General features: G+C 36.9%; 1 protein-coding gene across 1 annotated transcript in view; it reads left to right on the plus strand.

Moving 5' to 3' along the window:
- The window catches only part of AGPS (alkylglycerone phosphate synthase), a 53,672-nt gene that overhangs the window by 15,906 nt on the left and 18,830 nt on the right, over positions 1–18,936 (plus strand). The window contains exons 4-13 of the mRNA XM_027896702.1: positions 3,380–3,500; positions 3,588–3,662; positions 5,232–5,303; positions 7,079–7,158; positions 9,353–9,433; positions 10,505–10,630; positions 12,691–12,799; positions 13,230–13,357; positions 15,953–16,004; positions 18,268–18,344. Of these exons, the coding sequence (XP_027752503.1) occupies positions 3,380–3,500; positions 3,588–3,662; positions 5,232–5,303; positions 7,079–7,158; positions 9,353–9,433; positions 10,505–10,630; positions 12,691–12,799; positions 13,230–13,357; positions 15,953–16,004; positions 18,268–18,344 (921 nt within the window). The remainder of the gene's footprint in view (positions 1–3,379; positions 3,501–3,587; positions 3,663–5,231; positions 5,304–7,078; positions 7,159–9,352; positions 9,434–10,504; positions 10,631–12,690; positions 12,800–13,229; positions 13,358–15,952; positions 16,005–18,267; positions 18,345–18,936) is intronic.

Below are 18,936 nucleotides of genomic sequence, written 5' to 3' on the forward strand. Positions count from 1 at the left end.
TTTGTTCACCAGGGTTGGTCTTAATTGGCAGCTGCTTTAACTTGCTGGGAACAGAGGTCTTGAGAACTGTTGTTACCTTTCTATATGTAGAGAAAGTATAGAAAAAAGTAGAGTTGAAGGACAAATACAGATTTCTGAATACTGCCCTGATTCCATAGTACATCTTGCAAAACAGCTTCATGGGATTTCTGTCAGCAATGTTGAATGCATTTTTGTTTTGTTGTACCCCTCTGGTTCTGATGATCTTGTGATCTGGAACAGGCTGACTATCTTGACACAGAACAGGACTCTTTGGAGTCTCCAGTATCTATCTGCACTTCTCATAGTTAATCTCAAGTATTTCTACAGGTCCCTCATTTTCATGTCTGTCGTAGCTCCTAGTTTATATGTCAGTTTGTCATGCTATGTAGGGTGTTTGCCTTCTACTATCATCTGGGCACGAAGAAACTGATATAGGAACAGCAGTAGGAAGGGGTTCTTGGTTCATTTGTCTTTCTCTTCCTGCCTCTATCCTATAAGCTTGGAGAGTTCCCTGTGGCATGTGACTTTTGTGTTTAATTAACAACAGTAAGTGTACCTGCTTCTGTGATGCTCGGGGCTGTTGATGTTTTTTTCTTTTTTCAGACCAGACTTAACACCGACAGAAATTTAGACCTAGTACACATAGGCTTCTTGTCTAGCCTTTCTGTGCACAAATCTTAAAATGTCTCATTCCCATGAGAATAAATAAAGGTATATTTTTGTTTGTGTGTGTAAGATTTTTGTGAATAAATATTAAATTTTTAATCTTCAAGATAAAAACTAAAGGATTAAAAAACTTGTGGAAGAGTTAAAAATGAAGATACTTAAAACTATCTGCAAGGAATTGTTACAACTTTAAGTAAGTAGTTTATGTCCCACTTATAGAGAACAAAGATCTTCAAGCAGTTAGTGTTCAGCTTGAAATGATAGGAAATAGTTCTGTGTAAGGAAATCCGTGAAGAAACGGAAGTTTAACATATAAAACGTAAGCACAGCCAGCAAGGATTTTTCTTAAAAGAAGTGGTTTAAAGGTCTTAATTGGTACCTATTTGTTTGTTTCTCATATTTTCCAAGTTTCTATTGAAGCTCTGTCCTTTGGGCTAGCAAGCAGCATTGTGTGAATGTGCATTAATAACAGAACAGTAAGAGCAGCAATACAAGACCTGACTGTCTTTGTGCTTATTGTGACTGGCTCCTAAAATCATGATCTCTCAGTAGTGGTGTGCCTCTCACCTAACAACACTTAATTTCAACCTCTGTGTTTTTAGGGGACAATGTGAATATATTGGAGGGAAAAGTCTTTTTCTCATCTGTCTGACACCTTATTTCAAAAAGTACAAAATTAAAGCAAGTCAGGATGGCACATATCCTCTTCCAGAAGTCAAATCCTTCTTAGTTTCATTACATCGTGTCCCATATGAAAATTCTAAACCAAACATTTGTCTATCCTTTTGAACCTGTAAATTATGCTGGCTATCAGTAATGAACATCTCATGCAGCTGTTTCTTTCTGAATTATTATTGTGAGTACTCTTAATTTCTACATAACCTTACATAGTTCCTTGTAGTGCACACTGGTAGGCAAGTTCCATCACCATGGATCTTTTAACTATCTGAAGACTTTTTCCTATGGAAGTTTAAATCTTTCCTTCTTCAGCTCTCACAACTTTGAGACTCAACCCAGTCAGAATAGACTGCTGCTGTTGTGACATATGGGATATTATTAATCTCTGATTTCCTTGCTGTTAGCTTGTTAACGGGTACTCTCTTCTAAGATTTTATCTTAAAACACGTGCTGGCAAAAAGTATCAGCTTTCCTGGAGGTTATGTAGAGCAAAGAGAGGCAAAACTCTGTTCCAGGAAAGAAAAAAAATTCTTTGACTATGTGGAACATAGTCAAAGTGCAAAATACTTTTTGGTGGTGGGGCTCTAAGCAAGCTCTTTGTGGCCTCCCTAGGCAGCCTGTAGTCTTCCCTGGTAGCTCTATAACAAAAGTGCGAGCGCATTCCTCTCTTTGGGTTGATGTCAGTTAATTTGCCAGCAAGGTTCTTATGACAGAAATGTGAAAGCAGTACACTCTTTTAACTAATTTCTCTGCAACTCCTGGTTTTTGAATCTGTATTTAAATTAAAAGAGTTGTGGTAAAAAACCTTTCATTTCTTTGCTGTGAGGAAGTAAGATTCTTGACCAACATTTTCTTTTGAAACAGGACTTGAAGTGAAAAAGTTATATTTTAGTCATAAGACAAGCTTTTTATTTAATTGAAGAACTCCTTAATTGGAGGCCGTTTGTAATAGAAGACATATTCCTTTAGGGAAGTTACCCATATTTGCTCCATTTTTAAGGAGAAAAAAAAAAAAGGGATTTTTTTTTGGAACCTTCAAAGCACATAGAAGTGTTACACTTAACATCTGCAAAGACTTTTTGACTTTTTTCTTTTAACCAGATCCTGTAAATTCTCATTCTTTAAGTGTGTTTAAAAAGTTGGCACATGAGCTATATTTTTATGTGCCCAATAATCTAAAGGGGACTTGAGAAAAGAGAGTTAAGTGGCAAGGTCTGCACTTTGAGAAGCCATAAGAGTACTAGACAAGACATCTTTCAGAAGGACCTGGAAGAATGGGTCATTAGAAAACTTTAGGCAGTGGTTCTCTCCCTGGACTTACAGAACCTTGATTCAAGGCCTGTTGGTAAGTCAAAATGTCCCACGTAGCTTCTTTGAAAGAAAAACTTTTTTCCAGGGTGTTATTGGGACTTCTGCCTGGGGGCTTTCTGGAAACATCTTCATATTTGTGACTCAACATGGATTTTATGAACTGTCTTATGGGTGAAGTCTATTTAAAGCATGCCAGTTATGGGATGTCAGTTGTGTCTGATATCAAACTTAGTTGTGCCTTGCATTGGATTTCTGATTAGGCTTTGGTCCAATTCAAATTTAACTTCCAGTACATGACAGGAGATGGGAAACTGGGTTAGTGAAAACTGAAAACTCAAGTAAAAGGATTTGCAGAGTTGTAGTGGCTTTAGTATATACATACTATTGAGTATTTTGGGAAATCTTAAAATAGGTATTTTGTTCAGTATGCACTCATAAGCTAGCATATTTTTCCAAATTTGTCAGGAGGAAGAAAGGTAAGAATGTGCTATGGAAATAAAACTTCTTGTGTGCATATAGTCAGCTGAGTAGTGGTTAGGATAAGTTGGATTGGTGGCTGAAGATCTGGAGGAGAACTGATTTCTTTCTGATCTGGAATAGTTGTGTTTGGGTATCAGTGTTAGCCTGTTTTTACTATTTCTGTTGTATAGAAATGCTGTAAGAGTGAACCTATCTTTAATGAACTTATTTTCTTGTATTGTAGGCATCCTTAAACGTTAATGATGTACCTCCATCCATTGTAAATGAAGAATTTCTTCAGGATCTTATAGCCACTAAAATCTCATACTCCCAGGATGCAGAAGATAGGGTATTCAGAGCTCATGGTAAGAGAACTTTGTGTAACTTTGTGTAACTGAGCTGCTTTCGCTGCTTCCTTGTTTGAACTTGTTAACTTATTGTTTGTGTTTCAGGTCACTGCCTACATGAGATATTTGTACTCAGGGAAGGAATGTTTAAGCGAATTCCTGATATAGTTGTATGGCCTGGTAAGCTTTAATTGTCTTATTCTCTCTTCTGATCTGAGAGGCCATTGTTTGCTAAACTCCAGTGCTTTGTAGTCATGGGGAAGGTGTCTCTTGGTTCACTGACTTAACTTATCTTTACAGAAACTGAAGGAGTTTTCTCATGAATGGTAATTATGATTATTTAACATCTGAACTGCATCTTGTCTGTGAAATCCCTTCATTTTTTGGAGATGTCAAATTTACTATTAAATATAGCTGAGGCTTCTGTTAACACGTGAATTCATGTGTTACTTAAGTTCACATTACACTATGGTTACTTAAGTAACCACAGTGTAATGTGAACTTGTATGTTCACCAAGAGTAGTTGTCTAAATGACAATCCAGATTCTGATTTTTAAAGGCATACATGATAGTAGAAGGGTAGTGAAATCTTTGTATTAAAGAACTTTGTTTTATGACATGCTGTACTTCAGTAAAAACTCCTATCAGAACACTTTGCAGAGGATCGCTGACTTGAAGAAAGAGCAGTGCAATCTGAGTATGGTCTAGGCCCACTTTAAATAGAGTAATAACTAATGCTGTTACAGATAATCTGTAGCAGAAAATGTACTTCTTTCGGTCTAGTAGAGGGATACAAATACTTTTTTTGCTTCAGTCATGTGCCTCTGGTCACTAGGAACTTTGTAACTTCCATAGCTGCACTGCATTACCCAAAAAATTCTTAGAACTTAATCCTGGGTCAGTTTCACCTCCTTTATTTAGAGGAAAAAATCACATATGGGAAGCATTCAAAGAGGCACTGTAAGATGCAATTTATTACTTGAGAACAGGTACTTATGTGACAGCACTGGTGACTATGAACAGTATTTACCATAGCTTGTGTTTTGTGTAGCTCCAAAAGCAGCTGAAAAAAAATTATTAACTACTTTATTTAAAACTGCTCTGTAAGGCAAGAGCAAAGTAGCTAGAGTTTGAAAACCATTTATTTAGTCCTGCTCATTCTCCGCTATTTGTACAAACTCATGTACAAACTGTATTTGATCTCTTTTTTCATCCTTTAATTAGTCTCTGCACAAGCATTTCTGCTTCCCTCTGTGTCCAGATACAGAATGCATTTTGAAGAACTAAATTTCACCAGCAATATCACTTCTGAAAATGAATGTTAGCCAGGAGGAAAAGATGTGGTGTTCAGTTTTTAGAAGAGACTTATTTCTCACTTAAAATAAATTGGACAGCCTATTTTCGATAAAAGCTTTAATCTTGATTTGTTCTCCAAGATACTGAGATGAATTGTTAACTGTTTGGTAGCCTATCTGGCCCTGAGAATTTGTAGGAGGTCCAAATCCATGAGAAGAGAAAGAGACTAAGACTGATTAGTTTTTCAAATGTAGAATTGTTTAAGGTCTAAATTTTACTCTATAACACCAGTAGTTCTGAACTCAGCTCTTACCTAGTACCTAACTTTGAAATGCCTTCCCTCCTGATGTCAGAAAAGGAACTGCTGCTTATTCAGACTGCGGTACTTTGTAATAAGCAAATAATAGTACTAAGCAGAACTCACATTTTTTTTAACTGTTTGGACTTTTTTAGTTTGCCATGAAGATGTAGTCAAAATTGTGGAATTAGCCTGCAAACACAATCTCTGCATAATACCATTTGGTGGTAAGTGTTATGAAATCTCATATCTTTTTAAGGTCATTAGTGAAAATGCATTCTACTTTAATTTAAATACATGTTCTTAGTCATACAGTATGCCAATAATTCAATAGTTAGATTTTTTTGTAGTATTTTAAATGTGGCTTTAATTTTTTTTATGATCCTGAGGTATTAAAAGCAGCTATATTCAATGTAGTGGAAGTCATCAAAAGTATGCCAGTGCCTTGAATATTGAATGTGCAAGATGAATGACTATATGAAGCTGAAATCTACCTCTGTGCCTTGGAAATCTTCTAGGAAATAAGTCAGGAGGTTCAAATATTTGTAGTAGATTTACCGTGGTTTTGGATGCGTTACTTGTGCTCTGTTTCCACAACATGTATAAATTAGGCAGGTGTTGTACTGTTGAAGCTCATAGTTTCAGGGAGGATTGCATTCAAATACTGTACTGCAAAATAATTCCGATTTCCCTTTAGGTATTTTTCAGTTTGAAAGGTAGAGATTCCTGTGGCAAGGGGTTTTCAGGAAGTGTTCAACAGACAGAGTACAGGTAAAGGCCTGTACAATCTATGTCTCTCAGCCTAAAGAATTTCTTGAGGACTTCAGGTTTTTAATTGTGGATGCTTTTTTCTTTAAGCCTGCTGAAGTAGAGGTGTGAGCTACCTTATTTTGACATAGAGCTCAGGGAACATGGGTTGTCAGCTTTCGTGAGCTCATTCTGTGGGAAAGTTTTTGTCAAAAACTCTTAAATCTGTGGTATAAATCTGTGTGTTTTATTTGGTACTTGCTTATGCTGTAGGAGTATAGCCTTTGTAGGAAGGATATTTACTGTTTGAGATGATGAGATGGCAATACCAGTTTTGTGGAGCTGGTTCCTCCCTAAAACAGTCTCACCCTTGCCAGATGCATCTGGAGACCTGCAAGACTGTTAAAAGGCACCCTTGGTACTGGTAAACTGCTGTAACTGAAGGCAGTGATATTGACTATTTCTTGTTCACTGACCAGGACACAGAAAGATCTTCAGGTTGTTTTCCAAGTTTGTTTATAGTAAACTACAATCAGCTTGTGGAGTTATTACGGTATTTAAGGAAAATGTCACTGAAAACAAAGGTGGTGGGGTTTACTGCTCTTGAGGAGTGTTTTATTAGCTGGCACTGTCTCTGTACTTGCCATTGTCTGACCTTCTTGTAGCCTGCTGTAGATGTCTTTAGCACCCTATTCTCTCTTTTCCAGTGGCTTTTGCAGTCTTAGAGAAATGAAAGGCTTCTTGGCATCCTGTAGAGACATATTAGAAAACTGGAGAAGTCTGACATTTGATTTAATCCATTTTTTTTATACTTATGCCCTTTCAGTCTATATTTTACTTTTAGATAAGTATTACATTCCTGTATTAGGTAGACTTCTTAAATCAGCTTTGTAGATTGAACTGTAGTGGCTTCCGACTGTAGCTCTCCGTTTCTTCAAGGCTTTGTAAATTTGTATCCCTCTTTGTTTTAAAACTCTGTGCTGGCCTTAACAAAAGTAACTGAGGTGGTCACAGAATGTTACGGTGTTTTACAGAGTGCTATTAAAGTGTTGTCCAGCTCCACTGCTGCCTTGATTTTGCGAAACCCAGTCTGGGAGAAGGGATAGCCCTAAAAGGCTAATCACTAGCCTCAAACAGTTCATTCAGTGATCTTACTTTATTAAGTTCCATATCAGAAAGGAGGGAGACAGACATGGTATTGGAAGAAAAGCTACCTGAGAATTTTATGATCACAATATCATTCCCATATTTGCAGGAGGGACAAGTGTCTCTAGTGCCCTTGAATGTCCTGAAGAAGAAAAAAGAACAATTGTCTCACTGGATACATCACAAATGGTATGCCTCTCTTAAAGTTTTGTTTTAATTTTTTTAAATTATCCTACGGTTACATCTCACAGTTACACTGGTGATCACAGGACACTTCTTTCTTTGCCAGAATAAAGTAGGGATGGAAATATTAATCTGTACCATGATTAAATTGATACTCCTTCAGCTTAAGTGATATTTCTCTGATGTTAGCCCTGTACTACTTCATATGACTTGTATGTATTTAATAAGAAAAAAGTCACTGCTGAGTCTTCTTATAGCAACTTTAAGTGAAAATCAGAGGAAGCCACTCATCTTCTATACTGGAACTTGTATCTGATGTTAAATGAAAGGCTAAGAGGAAGTTGCTATTGCGAATTTCACTAGTTTTTGCATACTTTAAATTACTCAAAGCAAAGACTAGAAAGGTGACCTAGTATCTATAAATCAGCTTGAAGGATAAACTTTCAAGAAAAAAAGTCTAGGTTTTTTTGTGTAGATAACATCTTGAGAATGTGAAGTTCATAGCTTTATGGCAGTCTAGAAATGAAGTTCTGTGAAATTTATTGCTAGTTTTCATCTTTCTATTATGAAGGAGCTTTATACTTTTAGAATGATAGCTTTATGGCTACAGAGTAATGAGATGCTTCAGGAAGAGCTCTGTATCTTTGATGTAAGGCTCTACTGCCTCCAAATACCTTCTCAGCTTAATTCTTTTAGGCTTGAAGGCAAGATCTGGTATTGGGCTCCATTTTCTCCACTCAGTCAGCGGTCCTTCAGTTAAACTTGTTTCTCTCTGTTTCTAGCTACAAAGTGGTATTTTCTGCAGAGGTTTTAGTTGCATATTGAAGGAAGCTCTTCAGATGTCTGTGTGGAGTGGAATCCAAGGAGTACAGTAGTGACTCAGGCCTTCATTTCAACTCATTGATTTATAGGCCAAAGCTTTGACTTCTGTTGGGGAGTGGGAAGGAGATGTTGTTAATTCTTACTATCATGGTTCTTTGTCAGCTAGGTATGTAAGTATGCACTGAGTTAGAAAATAGACCACTTTCATGCGTCTTGAAAGACTGCCAGCCAATTCTTGTAAACATTAATGAAGAGGGAAAATAAGGAAATTAAGGTGAAAAGAAGCATTGTCAGAATGTTAAAACCTGTGTATGTCGGTGCAGTTAAGATGGTTGCCTGAGCTTTACTTTTTTAATATGTATATATATTAACATAAATATGTAGTGTCTGTATTAGATAAAAACTGATTAATGTAAGCATCTGAGATAATTTATACAGTTTATGTTGAAACTGAAGGGGTCTAGAAGGAGCTGAATTAATTGGCTTTGAATAATTAGCCCATACTTTTTGAGGGGGAGACAATTTTTTTAAATTTAAGTTTGACTACAAGATGTCCACATTTCTTTAATTTGAAAAATCAAGGCAGAAAGAAGTTACAGCTGTTCTCCTTCCATATAATATTAATACACAGAGTTATCGAAGTACACCAGAAGTGTACTAAACAATAAGAGGGGCAGCAGAAACTTCTATAGTGTCTCTAGTATATTTGTTAAGTTCCTTAACCATATTTGTTAAGTTTCTCCTTCATGTGAACTGTCCTCATGGAGAATCGTGCTTAGTGCACCATGTAACTTGCAGTGTTTCCTACTTTTCCTGTTTAGTAGAATAGGCTGATGGGACAGCGAGTCTCATCAGACAACATGATGTAATCCTTCCAAGTATCTTAAACTTCTAAAGTATGTACCTACTGTGGCATTCTGGTGTACTGGGTCAAAATCCAAGAGCTGAACTGGAATAACTGAATGCACTCTATTTAACCCATGCAGTACACTGAAGAGTACTTTTCTTGGTGTATTCTTAATGTTCAGATAGTCAGATTCAGGTGCCTTCAGTCATGTTAATTGTGGAAATCGCTGTATTGCTTAACCCCTGTAAGAGTTTTGACTTAATTATTTCTGGCTTCTTTGCTTTGTTTCTGTAAACATTCCTAGTATAAATTGACTAATAAGTCTGTTACTCTCTTATAGTGGTGACTTTATAAATTGAAATCTTTGTGTATCTGTTTGAGGGTGTGAGGAGGCTCAGCTTCCACTGCTGTAATAACTGGAGTGGTATTAATAGTAAATTGTATGACCAAGCATGTTGATCCTAGCATTAGGAAGGGAAAGAAACAAAAATTTTTAACACTGGTTCTTGCTTTTGGTTGGCTTTTCAACAGAATCGGATTCTCTGGATAGATGAGAAAAACTTAACAGCTTGTGTAGAAGCTGGCATTGTTGGACAAGATCTGGAAAAACAGGTATTTTTTTTTGTTAAGTGGCTAGTATTTTTTCATATTTTTCTTAGGTGTCCCTCATGTCCTGTCCAAAGCATTGAAGTCTAGCTTAATCCCTGTGTGTTTCGTGCAGCTGGTGTGGTAAGAATTACATGCATTGGCTATGAACCAACCCTTCCTAGTATATGACCAGTAAACATACAAAGCCACAAGTTCCTCTAATATGAGAGAGAACCATGAGATAGATGAATCCCCATCTAGTGTAGAACCACTTCCTACAACAGAACATAGTTCATGATCCACATTGTGTGGTGTACTTAAATACACTTGTCAAACGTTGTTATCAGTTGGTCAGTGCAGGTTGATTATCTCAAAGGCATTAATGCAGTTACCACTTAATGTGAGACTACCTGGTCTTTAATTCTTGCTCTCCAACAGCTTCAGTGTTGTAATTCTGGGGGCATCCAGTCAACCTCAGATGCTGTGCAGATGGCAAAGCCAACTTAATACAGAAAAATGAGAAACCAGTGACTACCTAATGTACAGGAATGTGTGATCTGCATCGCAAATAGTTGACAATGTTACGTACAGGAAGCCCAACCAGATGGCTGTGTATTAAAACACATCTCTCCTTGAGAGAATTAAGTACAGGCAATTTACTCGCATTTTCTGTCAGACCTGCTGCATAGAAATTAGGATAGAAAGAACAAGAGATTAAGTGCCTTATTTATTGGCAGCATTTGTGCAAAGTTGGCACTTACTTAGTCATAACTTTTTCTATATGTATTTGAATTCGCACCTTCTTTTGAACAATAGAGGTCCTTTAGAATATGGGACAGGAGTATTATAGGGTGATACGTGGCACAGTCTGTGCACAGTAGAACTAGAATCAATTTGCATTTCATGTACATATCAAAGATAAAACTTGTGCTTAAACAAATTGGTGTGTGATTGGGATACTTATTTTTGGAAAAAAAAACCAACAAACAACAACAACAACAACAACAACAAACCACACAAATGCAGAGTATTGAATTTGGAGTACTAAGCCAATGCAGGCTCTATAGGATGTTTTTTTTTTTTTTCTTTCTTTAGCTTGCTGAAAGTGGCTTCTGTACAGGCCATGAACCAGACTCCATGGAGTTCAGCTCGCTAGGAGGATGGGTAGCAACACGAGCATCAGGCATGAAAAAAAACATCTATGGAAACATTGAAGATCTGGTAAATAGTTTTAATAGTTTTTCTAATTATTCTATTCTGAGATTTAACTTTTATAATGACTCACAATGAGAGAAAGGAAGAGTAAATTTTGGTTCTTCGTGTGATACAGTTTTGGCATCAAATCTTGACTGAAATGCTTGTTTGCTTGCTTTTGTTATTAATGGTAATAATCTTTACCACTGATCTAAAAGTAATTTTCATTTGGGTACTCATTGTGTAGCCTAAGGAGTTGTTACCCTGTCCTGACTCTGGTGCTGTCTTCTACCAGTTTGTGCTCTCTGTTAACCCAGTGTAACAATCCTGTCAAGCTTTTAGGGTGATTCCAGAATTCCCATGTTTTCTCCTATTTGTTGTGTGTACCTGAAGATGTCTAGTTGGACTATCTAACTCTGACAGCAAGCTAGCTCTTTCCACCTTTATGGATCCCCCTAGGCTAGTAGTTTTTCTCAGATCAGTAGGCTGATCTAATTGGCCATGTGGATGCACAATGGTAAAATCTAATGCCACTACACAGTCTATAGGAACCCAGAGGAAGGAAGCAATACACTGGGAATGGCAGTGTTCTACTCTTGAATTTGTTTTAAGCATCAAAATGGTTCATTTTTATATTAACTCGAGTAATTTTTTTTTGTTTTAAGCACACTTTGATTTTGAAGTCCACATTTTCTGTTATAATTACTATATTGAAGATATTGAAGCTAAATCATCACTGTTCAGACTTTGCCTGCATTTTTACTTCAAACTTTCAACTTTCTCTGGTAGTTTGTACAATAACCCTTCCACATGTGAATTTTTTCCTCCTTTCTTGCAGTGCACTCTAGGTAATGTATCCCTGTCACCTCAGGCCTTTTCGTCAGCACATAGTTCAGACCTGTTTGTTCTGTGCACAGATGTGACACTTCACAGTCAGTGACTGAGCTTGGCAGGAATTACACAGTTTTTATTCAGTAGACCTGGCTGAACTAAAACTAGTAGCACTTACAGGGTGTCATCGTTCCCCTGCTGCCTGAAATGTAACTGAATGGTATAATTTGGCTTGTACTGGGAGCTGTGAAGCAAAGGGCTTTTCTCTTACGAAAGCATAACTTCAGGCTTAAACAGCTTCTGAAATTTTCATTAGGAGGAAATAGGATTGAAAATTGATTTGGAACAGTTCATGAGTTTCAAAATGTCACAGTGAGAATGTTTCAGGGAAGTGTTTACCTTCTGAGGAAACTTCTGTATCTTGAAACAATGTGTTATATAATCTGCCTAAAATCCACTTGCTGCAGAATCAGTGGTTCATAAATTGCATATAATGAAAATTACTTAACTACCTGTGCTTGAAAGTTTTAAAGCCATTAGTTGAAATTCAGTAATTTTACTTCATTTAAAGGCATCACTAAAAAAAATCTGAAACTCCACCCTTCCTTGGTATAAAATAATTGAGTAGAAGATAAAAAGCCCCCCCATCCCAGGCTCTATTGCATGTGCCTGAATATAGCTGGAAGCAAAAGTATTGCAAAATATGTTTTAAAAAACAACCTTCTTGCCCTACATATGTGTCAGTCTTATGGCAAATTTTATATGGATAATCTATTTCACAAAGTTTACTTCTTTCTTTCCTCCTAATGGAAATATTTCTGTAGCAATCAATGGCTGAATTATATTAGCCTTATCGAGCAGCAGTTCTAAAGCAAAACTTAAGCAAAGTTTAAATCCTCACTTTTTTCTCTGAAGTACTGTATATATTCTGGATTAAAATCCTAGTATTTTTGAAGTTCCGTCTATACTGAGAAGCAAAACAGTTTTAACTGGTATTTCCTGCATGTAGCCAACAGCTGATATAATTTGCCAAAGAACTGGAAACAGTCTGTTGTGTGGTACGATGCTGTGTTATAAACAATTGTTGGTAATAATCCTTGGGTTATCCAAAAGTTCTTGGGCTTGCCTACAGAATGCCTGAAATCTACAAAGCTGAACTATATCAAGCTTAATATGTTTTGTAGAAAAGAAATATAGTAAAAATTGCGCTTAATGCTAGTATTTCTAATAATTGCATATTGAAATTGTTTAAACAGGTGATTCATATAAAAATGGTAACTCCTAGAGGAATAGTAGAAAAAAACTGTCAAGTACCTCGCATGTCAACAGGACCTGATATCCATCACTTCATTATGGGATCTGAAGGTATAAACCCAGCATCTTCACTTACTGCATCTTAATTCAGCTTCTGTAGTGGATTGATTGTTTGAACATCTTTAGTGCTGTGGTTTCCAGTGCGTCAATGGGTGGCATTGCGCAGACAAAATTTCTAGTTTTAGGATAATATATTGAGACCTTAATTGGGACTGTGAAGTTAAACAGCTTTTAACGGTGCTTTAAACAGACCTGTGGAGTTAGCCTACAAGTCTAGTGACAAACTTCATCATTTAGAGAATTTTTTCTAAGAATTCACCATGTAGCTAGTCAGATATAAATCCACTACTACTGCAAACTGAATTTTTGGGATTTCATATTTATGTTAACTTACAGCATCTTGGTAAGCAGTTGTTAAGTTGGGTAACTTGCGAGAAGTTTATCCTGCAAAATTTTGCTCAGTTTTTCTTTTCTCCCGAAGGAACCCTTGGAGTGGTTACTGAAGTTACGATAAAGATTCGTCCAGTCCCTGAGTACCAGAAGTATGGCTCTGTGGTCTTCCCCAACTTTGAAAGAGGGGTGGCCTGCTTAAGGGAAGTGGCAAAACAGGTAAAGAAAAGCTGGATGTTGACTTCACTCAAGGACATGGATTCTAGCAGTAGGGATGTGTAGATGCTTTAGTATTTATGGCATTTGATAACCGAGAATCTGAGATAGGAATCTCATAAGCATATATGGTCGATGAAACAGTATATGGTCCATGAGGCTTTTGGAAATTATGCAGTTGAGGACTGAGCATTTTATGAGTTTGCTTAGTATTCTGAGCCAAAATGTGGACAGGCCTGTAATGGCTTGTTTCAGTGCGAGTTATTTGCGTATTGCGGCACAAAAAATTTGGCTTTGCATCTCCTTCAACTGAGAACTTTACCCTCAGATTACTTATAAAACGGACCAGTATTTAAAGGAATTAAGTTGCAGCACACAGGTAAAAGGCAGTTGAATTTATGGCGCTGAAGTGGCAAAGGAACAAAAGGAATGCAATGGAAGGATGTGGCTTGTGTTTAGAACTCAGTTCCTGGAGCACAGTGATGTGTTCAGGTGAGGTGGATATTTCAAGGTGCAGTTGTGCTTACATTGTAGTATTTAAATAGAAAATAGTGTAGTCAGATGGTTTCAGGTAGCAAAACTCATACATGGTACCCAAATTCTGTAACACTTTTTCCTCTAGGCTATGCTTCCAAACAAATCTTACACTGGCTAGCCTCTTTCTCCACTAACTGTTCTTTGCTCAGTGCAAAATGTATCAAGTTGTACATATGAATGGTAGAATGTACCCTGAATTGGGGAAGTCATTTCATAAATATTTTAATTAATGCCAAACTAAACACAGCTTTACATTTTTTCCAGTGATTGGTCTAAATTAATGGCTTAATGTTCCAAGCCAGATGTTCAAACTGATATGTGAATGACATGTATATGCTAGTCAGCAGCACTTGCCAGTTTTTCTGTCGTGCTTCTACTGCTAGTGCTTGTCCTTCCTATTAAAGGTACCTAAGCAGACTTTTTGGGAATGCTTAATCATATGGTTGATGAACATATAAAGTCAGTTAGGGAACTAGTGTCTTCTCCCTGTCTTAGTTAGAAAAGGGGGGAAAAAGAGGCACGATTTGCCACTTAATGTTGCTCCATTTCTAAGCTTCTGTTGCTGCTGCTACTGTTTCACTGCTTATTTGAGTTTGACCTACTTATTCTTCTCTTCTCTTCTGTTGTCCCTTGCATCAATCTCAGTAACTATTACGGTTGCTGTCTGAAAAGCTGTTTCTTTTATGTAGCCATCCACTTTAATGTAAGAATAATCAACCTGCAGGTTGTGGATGGGTTGGTCTCATTTAAAACTCCTCATACAGCTTTCTTCTGTCAACCTGCCTGGTGAGCTATCCTAGTTTTTCATGTTCCTTCTTCCTGTTGGGTGACCAAAGATATATTAATGGTATTACGAAGGGTGAACTTGTGAAATTAAGTGAAAGATAATTGTTTCCATATCCATGTGATTAGATGGTGATTAGCCTAAAATTCAGACTTTGTCGCATTCCTCTGGTCATACATTTCAGTATGACTGGAAATGACCATCAGAGATTATACAATGTAGGCATATGCATGAAGATGACCTAATTGAAGGCAGCTGTTCTTACTGTCTGTGATTTCTGCATAGTGCAGAACCTAGATTAGACTCAGGCATGGATTTTTTTAATTGCAGTCTGATGGCAGAGCATTAGTGTACTGGGTCTAACCAGGATGGGGTTAACTTTCTTCGTAGCAGCCTGTGTGGTGTTAACTTTGGTATTTGTGACCAATACAGTGTTACTACTGCAGTGTTTTATCTATTGCTGAACAGTGTGTACACAGTATCAAGGCTTTCTCTGTTTATTACTCTTCCCACCAGCAAGTATATTGGGAGCAGACAGGAGGCTGGAGGGGAAAACAGTTGAGACAAATGACCCAAATTGACCAAAAGCACATACCATAAAACATCATGATCATAAGTAGAACTGGAGGGGAGAGTTTCCCAGGGGTTACCACTGCTTGAAGACTGGCTAGATATTGGTCAGCTGGTGATAATTGATTACTTTTTGCATCATAATTTTGTGGATTTTTCCCATTTTGCTTATCCAGCTGTCTTTATCTCAACCTGCATATTTTCCCACTTTTGCCCTTCTGATTTTTCTCCCGCATTCCACTGAGGAGAAGGTTGTGTACAACAGCTGTGTAGTGCTTATCTGCATGCCAGGGTTAACCCTCAACAATTAGACTTTTCCAGTGGATTTGTATTTTAAGTGTATCTCTGATTACACAGCAACATAAGCTTAATACACTAAACAAGTATTGTATCTTTAGTTCATATGCCAATTTAGAAAAACATTCTAAACTTGAAGGTCAAGGTTTTTTACTGTTCCTATGTTGGCTTGAGGTTAAACTGAAAATTCTCAATGCATTGCATCCAGCCATACTTAAGAGATGTTGCTATTCAAGCAAGAACAAGCTTATAGTCACACCTTTTCAATGATGATGATGTCCATAGGTCCCTGGTATCAAAGTGTGCTTTCTTGTATGCTACTTTAAAGTGAAGTTTTGATTATAATGAATTTTAAAACCAACAATCATTTCATTCTTCCTCCCTCTTATTCTCCTAACTTTACCTCCAAGAGATGTGCTCCTGCATCAATTCGCCTTGTCGACAACGCACAGTTTCAGTTTGGTAAGTATGTAGATCATCTTGGAGGAGTATCTGTTTCCAAGGGGTTTTGAGTAGCTTAAGTCTGTTTTGGGTCATAATTCTTTTGCTCAAAACTAGATAAAGAAGGCAGTGAACCCAAAGTTTGAACTCTAGATAGTGCCACAACATGTAGTTTCAGAAAACAGAAGCCTGTCTTTGTCTCTGGGGAAATAGTATCAACTAATTGAGTCAGTAAAGAGCTGCGATCTGCATATAAATACATGAGATAGGGTTTTTTGGCTACGTTTTCTTTTCTTGGCATAGTCTACTGGTGAGTTTGGAATTCTGGAGTCACTTTCTCTATTTTACTGTAAAGGAGCAGAGATTATAGTTTTGAAGTACAGTACCTGAAACATTTTCTTCCTAGGAGTATTAATGAGAAGTTGGATATGAAAAAAAATTAGAATGCCAGCACTTAACTTTGAAGAAAAGTGGTTTGATGCCTTTAAATTTCATGAAAGCATCACAATTGATATACAGATTCCTTAGAAGTAGCAGGTTTTTTGAAAATATTCTGATGTGGCAATGTTTGATTGGGTGGGAGAGAAGCAGTAACATACTTGTCCAAAGTGAGCTATCTGTTTTCAAAAGAAGCTCAGATGTAGTAAATGCTGTAATTGTGTGGAAATACAACTAAGCTATGGGCTTTAAGTCAATGAAGTTACTAGAAGATTACTCAAGACAAAGATTTTGTGAAATTTCACGTAGTTCAAATACCTAAATTGTCAGACGTGCAGAACAATCATATTTTAGCATTTCTTAGGGAAACCTGTTACTTTAACTCCAGTAAATTTGACAAAAGATGTGTTCTGGCTCAAGATGCTCTCGTGGTGACCTTAAATTCCAAAATTATTTCCCAAATAATATTACCCAAAAGCTAATAGCTTGCAGAACTTGAAGATCTTGCTGAGACCATGCTATTTTGATTGCACCCAGAAGATGAAAATGTGAAGTGTGACTGATCTTAAAAACCCCCATTTTAGTACCACTTCAACAAGTCAGAATTTCTGAAACTTCTTTTGTACAGAAGCCTCAGTGATGAATCTCAACTTCGAATGGCATTAATATGATGATGTTGAGAAAGCTGAATTTCATTTTTCAAACCAAGGAAATGGGGATTTGTTAGACCCAATAGCCCAGCAAACCTTGCTGATTGCTTTGCTCCCTCTTTTGTGTTACACTCTTTCACTCACACATTTCCAACAGAAGGCAGTGGGGTTTTTTTTGGTTTTTCATTGGGAAGCACAATTTGACCAATTACAGGCTTGAAACATAGTTTGAGGTGTGTCGATATAGGTTTTTCTTGATGCACTATTAAGTAATTTTTTAGATTGTGCTTTAACAAATTCATGTCCTTTTATGATGTGATGCTTTTTTGTGTGCTTAGTTAAGTGTGCTTGGAGGTGTATTCCTTGGTTTGTGTTGGCAGAGAGAGTCCCTCTTTACTGATGAGGAAAGAGGAGTAGTTGGTTGCTGAAGTTCAAGTGTTATTCAGGAGAAAATACTTTGTAAAGTATTTTAGAAGAAAGTATCATGTAAATGGTGCATAACTTTTTATGAATTGGGCTCACAGCATGTAGGCCAGATGCCAGGCTGCTAGAGTGAAGCAGTAATGGGAATTCAGAAGTTGTTTGTGACTGAAAACAATGGAACAAACAGTAAAAGACTTTCATCTCAATTAAACCCAGTCCTGAGGCAGAGATGTTAATTTAACAGGCTCCAAGACACCATTTATATATCCTGGTAATTTTAGTTCCCCGTTTGTCATTAAGGAAGCAATTACCAGCTTTATGTAGAAAACTTCACACGAGTGACATAGCTGTTAAAGAAAAACTTGCTTAACTTCTAACTTGCGCCATTTTTGGCTGTTTGTTTCAGTGATTTTGGCATAACTTTAAAAAAAGGTCACTGATTTTTGCTTAGTTTTGCAGTGTAAAAGCTAATTAAATACTCTTTTAAAAATTTTTCATGTACCATAGGCTTGTGAAATCTAATCTAGGGCAACCTTAATTAAAGCATCAAATATTTGTGCACGGTTGAGCATATGTCTTCAAAAAAGTAATGAAACCTTTTCCTAAATCGTCTTCTAAATAATTAGAAGGAATTCTCTTTGATTTTGATAATCTAAGCACTCCAAGTGATTCTAGCAATTTTGACTACCGAGCCATTTTTTATTTGCCCATTGAGGTAGGAATCTTAAGAGCATTGTTTGCCTTAATGCACCTTTTTCTGCTTCTTGCCAAAGGTCATGCTCTTAAACCACAAGTTGCTTCCATTTTTACATCATTTTTGGATGGACTGAAGAAATTCTACATCACGAAGGTAATTTGGGGGTTACTACTGTTTCAAACTTCGCATGCTATTCATAAAATTCAAGATTTTTTGCCAAACTGCTTCTAATGCAGCTGAGTTTGTGTATAACTGATACTGCAATGTGAGATATATTAAAGATGGTTTAATTCAAACTGAGATTATCTGTTTGAGGAGTTATTACATGAGAGCTGTTGTCACTGGTCATACCTGTAGCTGAGATTAGTGTGCCTTTGTCTGGCAGTAAGTCAGTGACGGGGAGACTGGAACCAGTTTATCCAGCTTGCAGACCAGTGATTATCAGTTAGTACTGATGGAGGGGGGCTAACACTATAGAATATTTTTTTACTTCACAAATTTTGTCAAGGCACGATATACCTTGTTATTACAATGAACTAGAATTTAGTGAGAATCTCAAGATATTTGTCTTGATTTGCCCAAATCAGTTGGCTTTTTGTCTTTCTGGAATTCATCCCTTTTTAACCTAGAATTTGGTGCTAACATGACACCACTTAGGCTTTTGTATTAAATAATTCATCTTAATATTGAATTTTCCTCCATAATAGCCAACTAGAGAGTTCCTGTAAATAAGGGTATTCAAATG

The sequence above is a fragment of the Empidonax traillii genome, unplaced genomic scaffold (genome assembly GCF_003031625.1).
Source record: "Empidonax traillii isolate 1590-97213 ecotype Southwest subspecies unplaced genomic scaffold, ASM303162v1 scaffold513:size879593, whole genome shotgun sequence".
Lineage (NCBI taxonomy): Eukaryota > Metazoa > Chordata > Aves > Passeriformes > Tyrannidae > Empidonax > Empidonax traillii.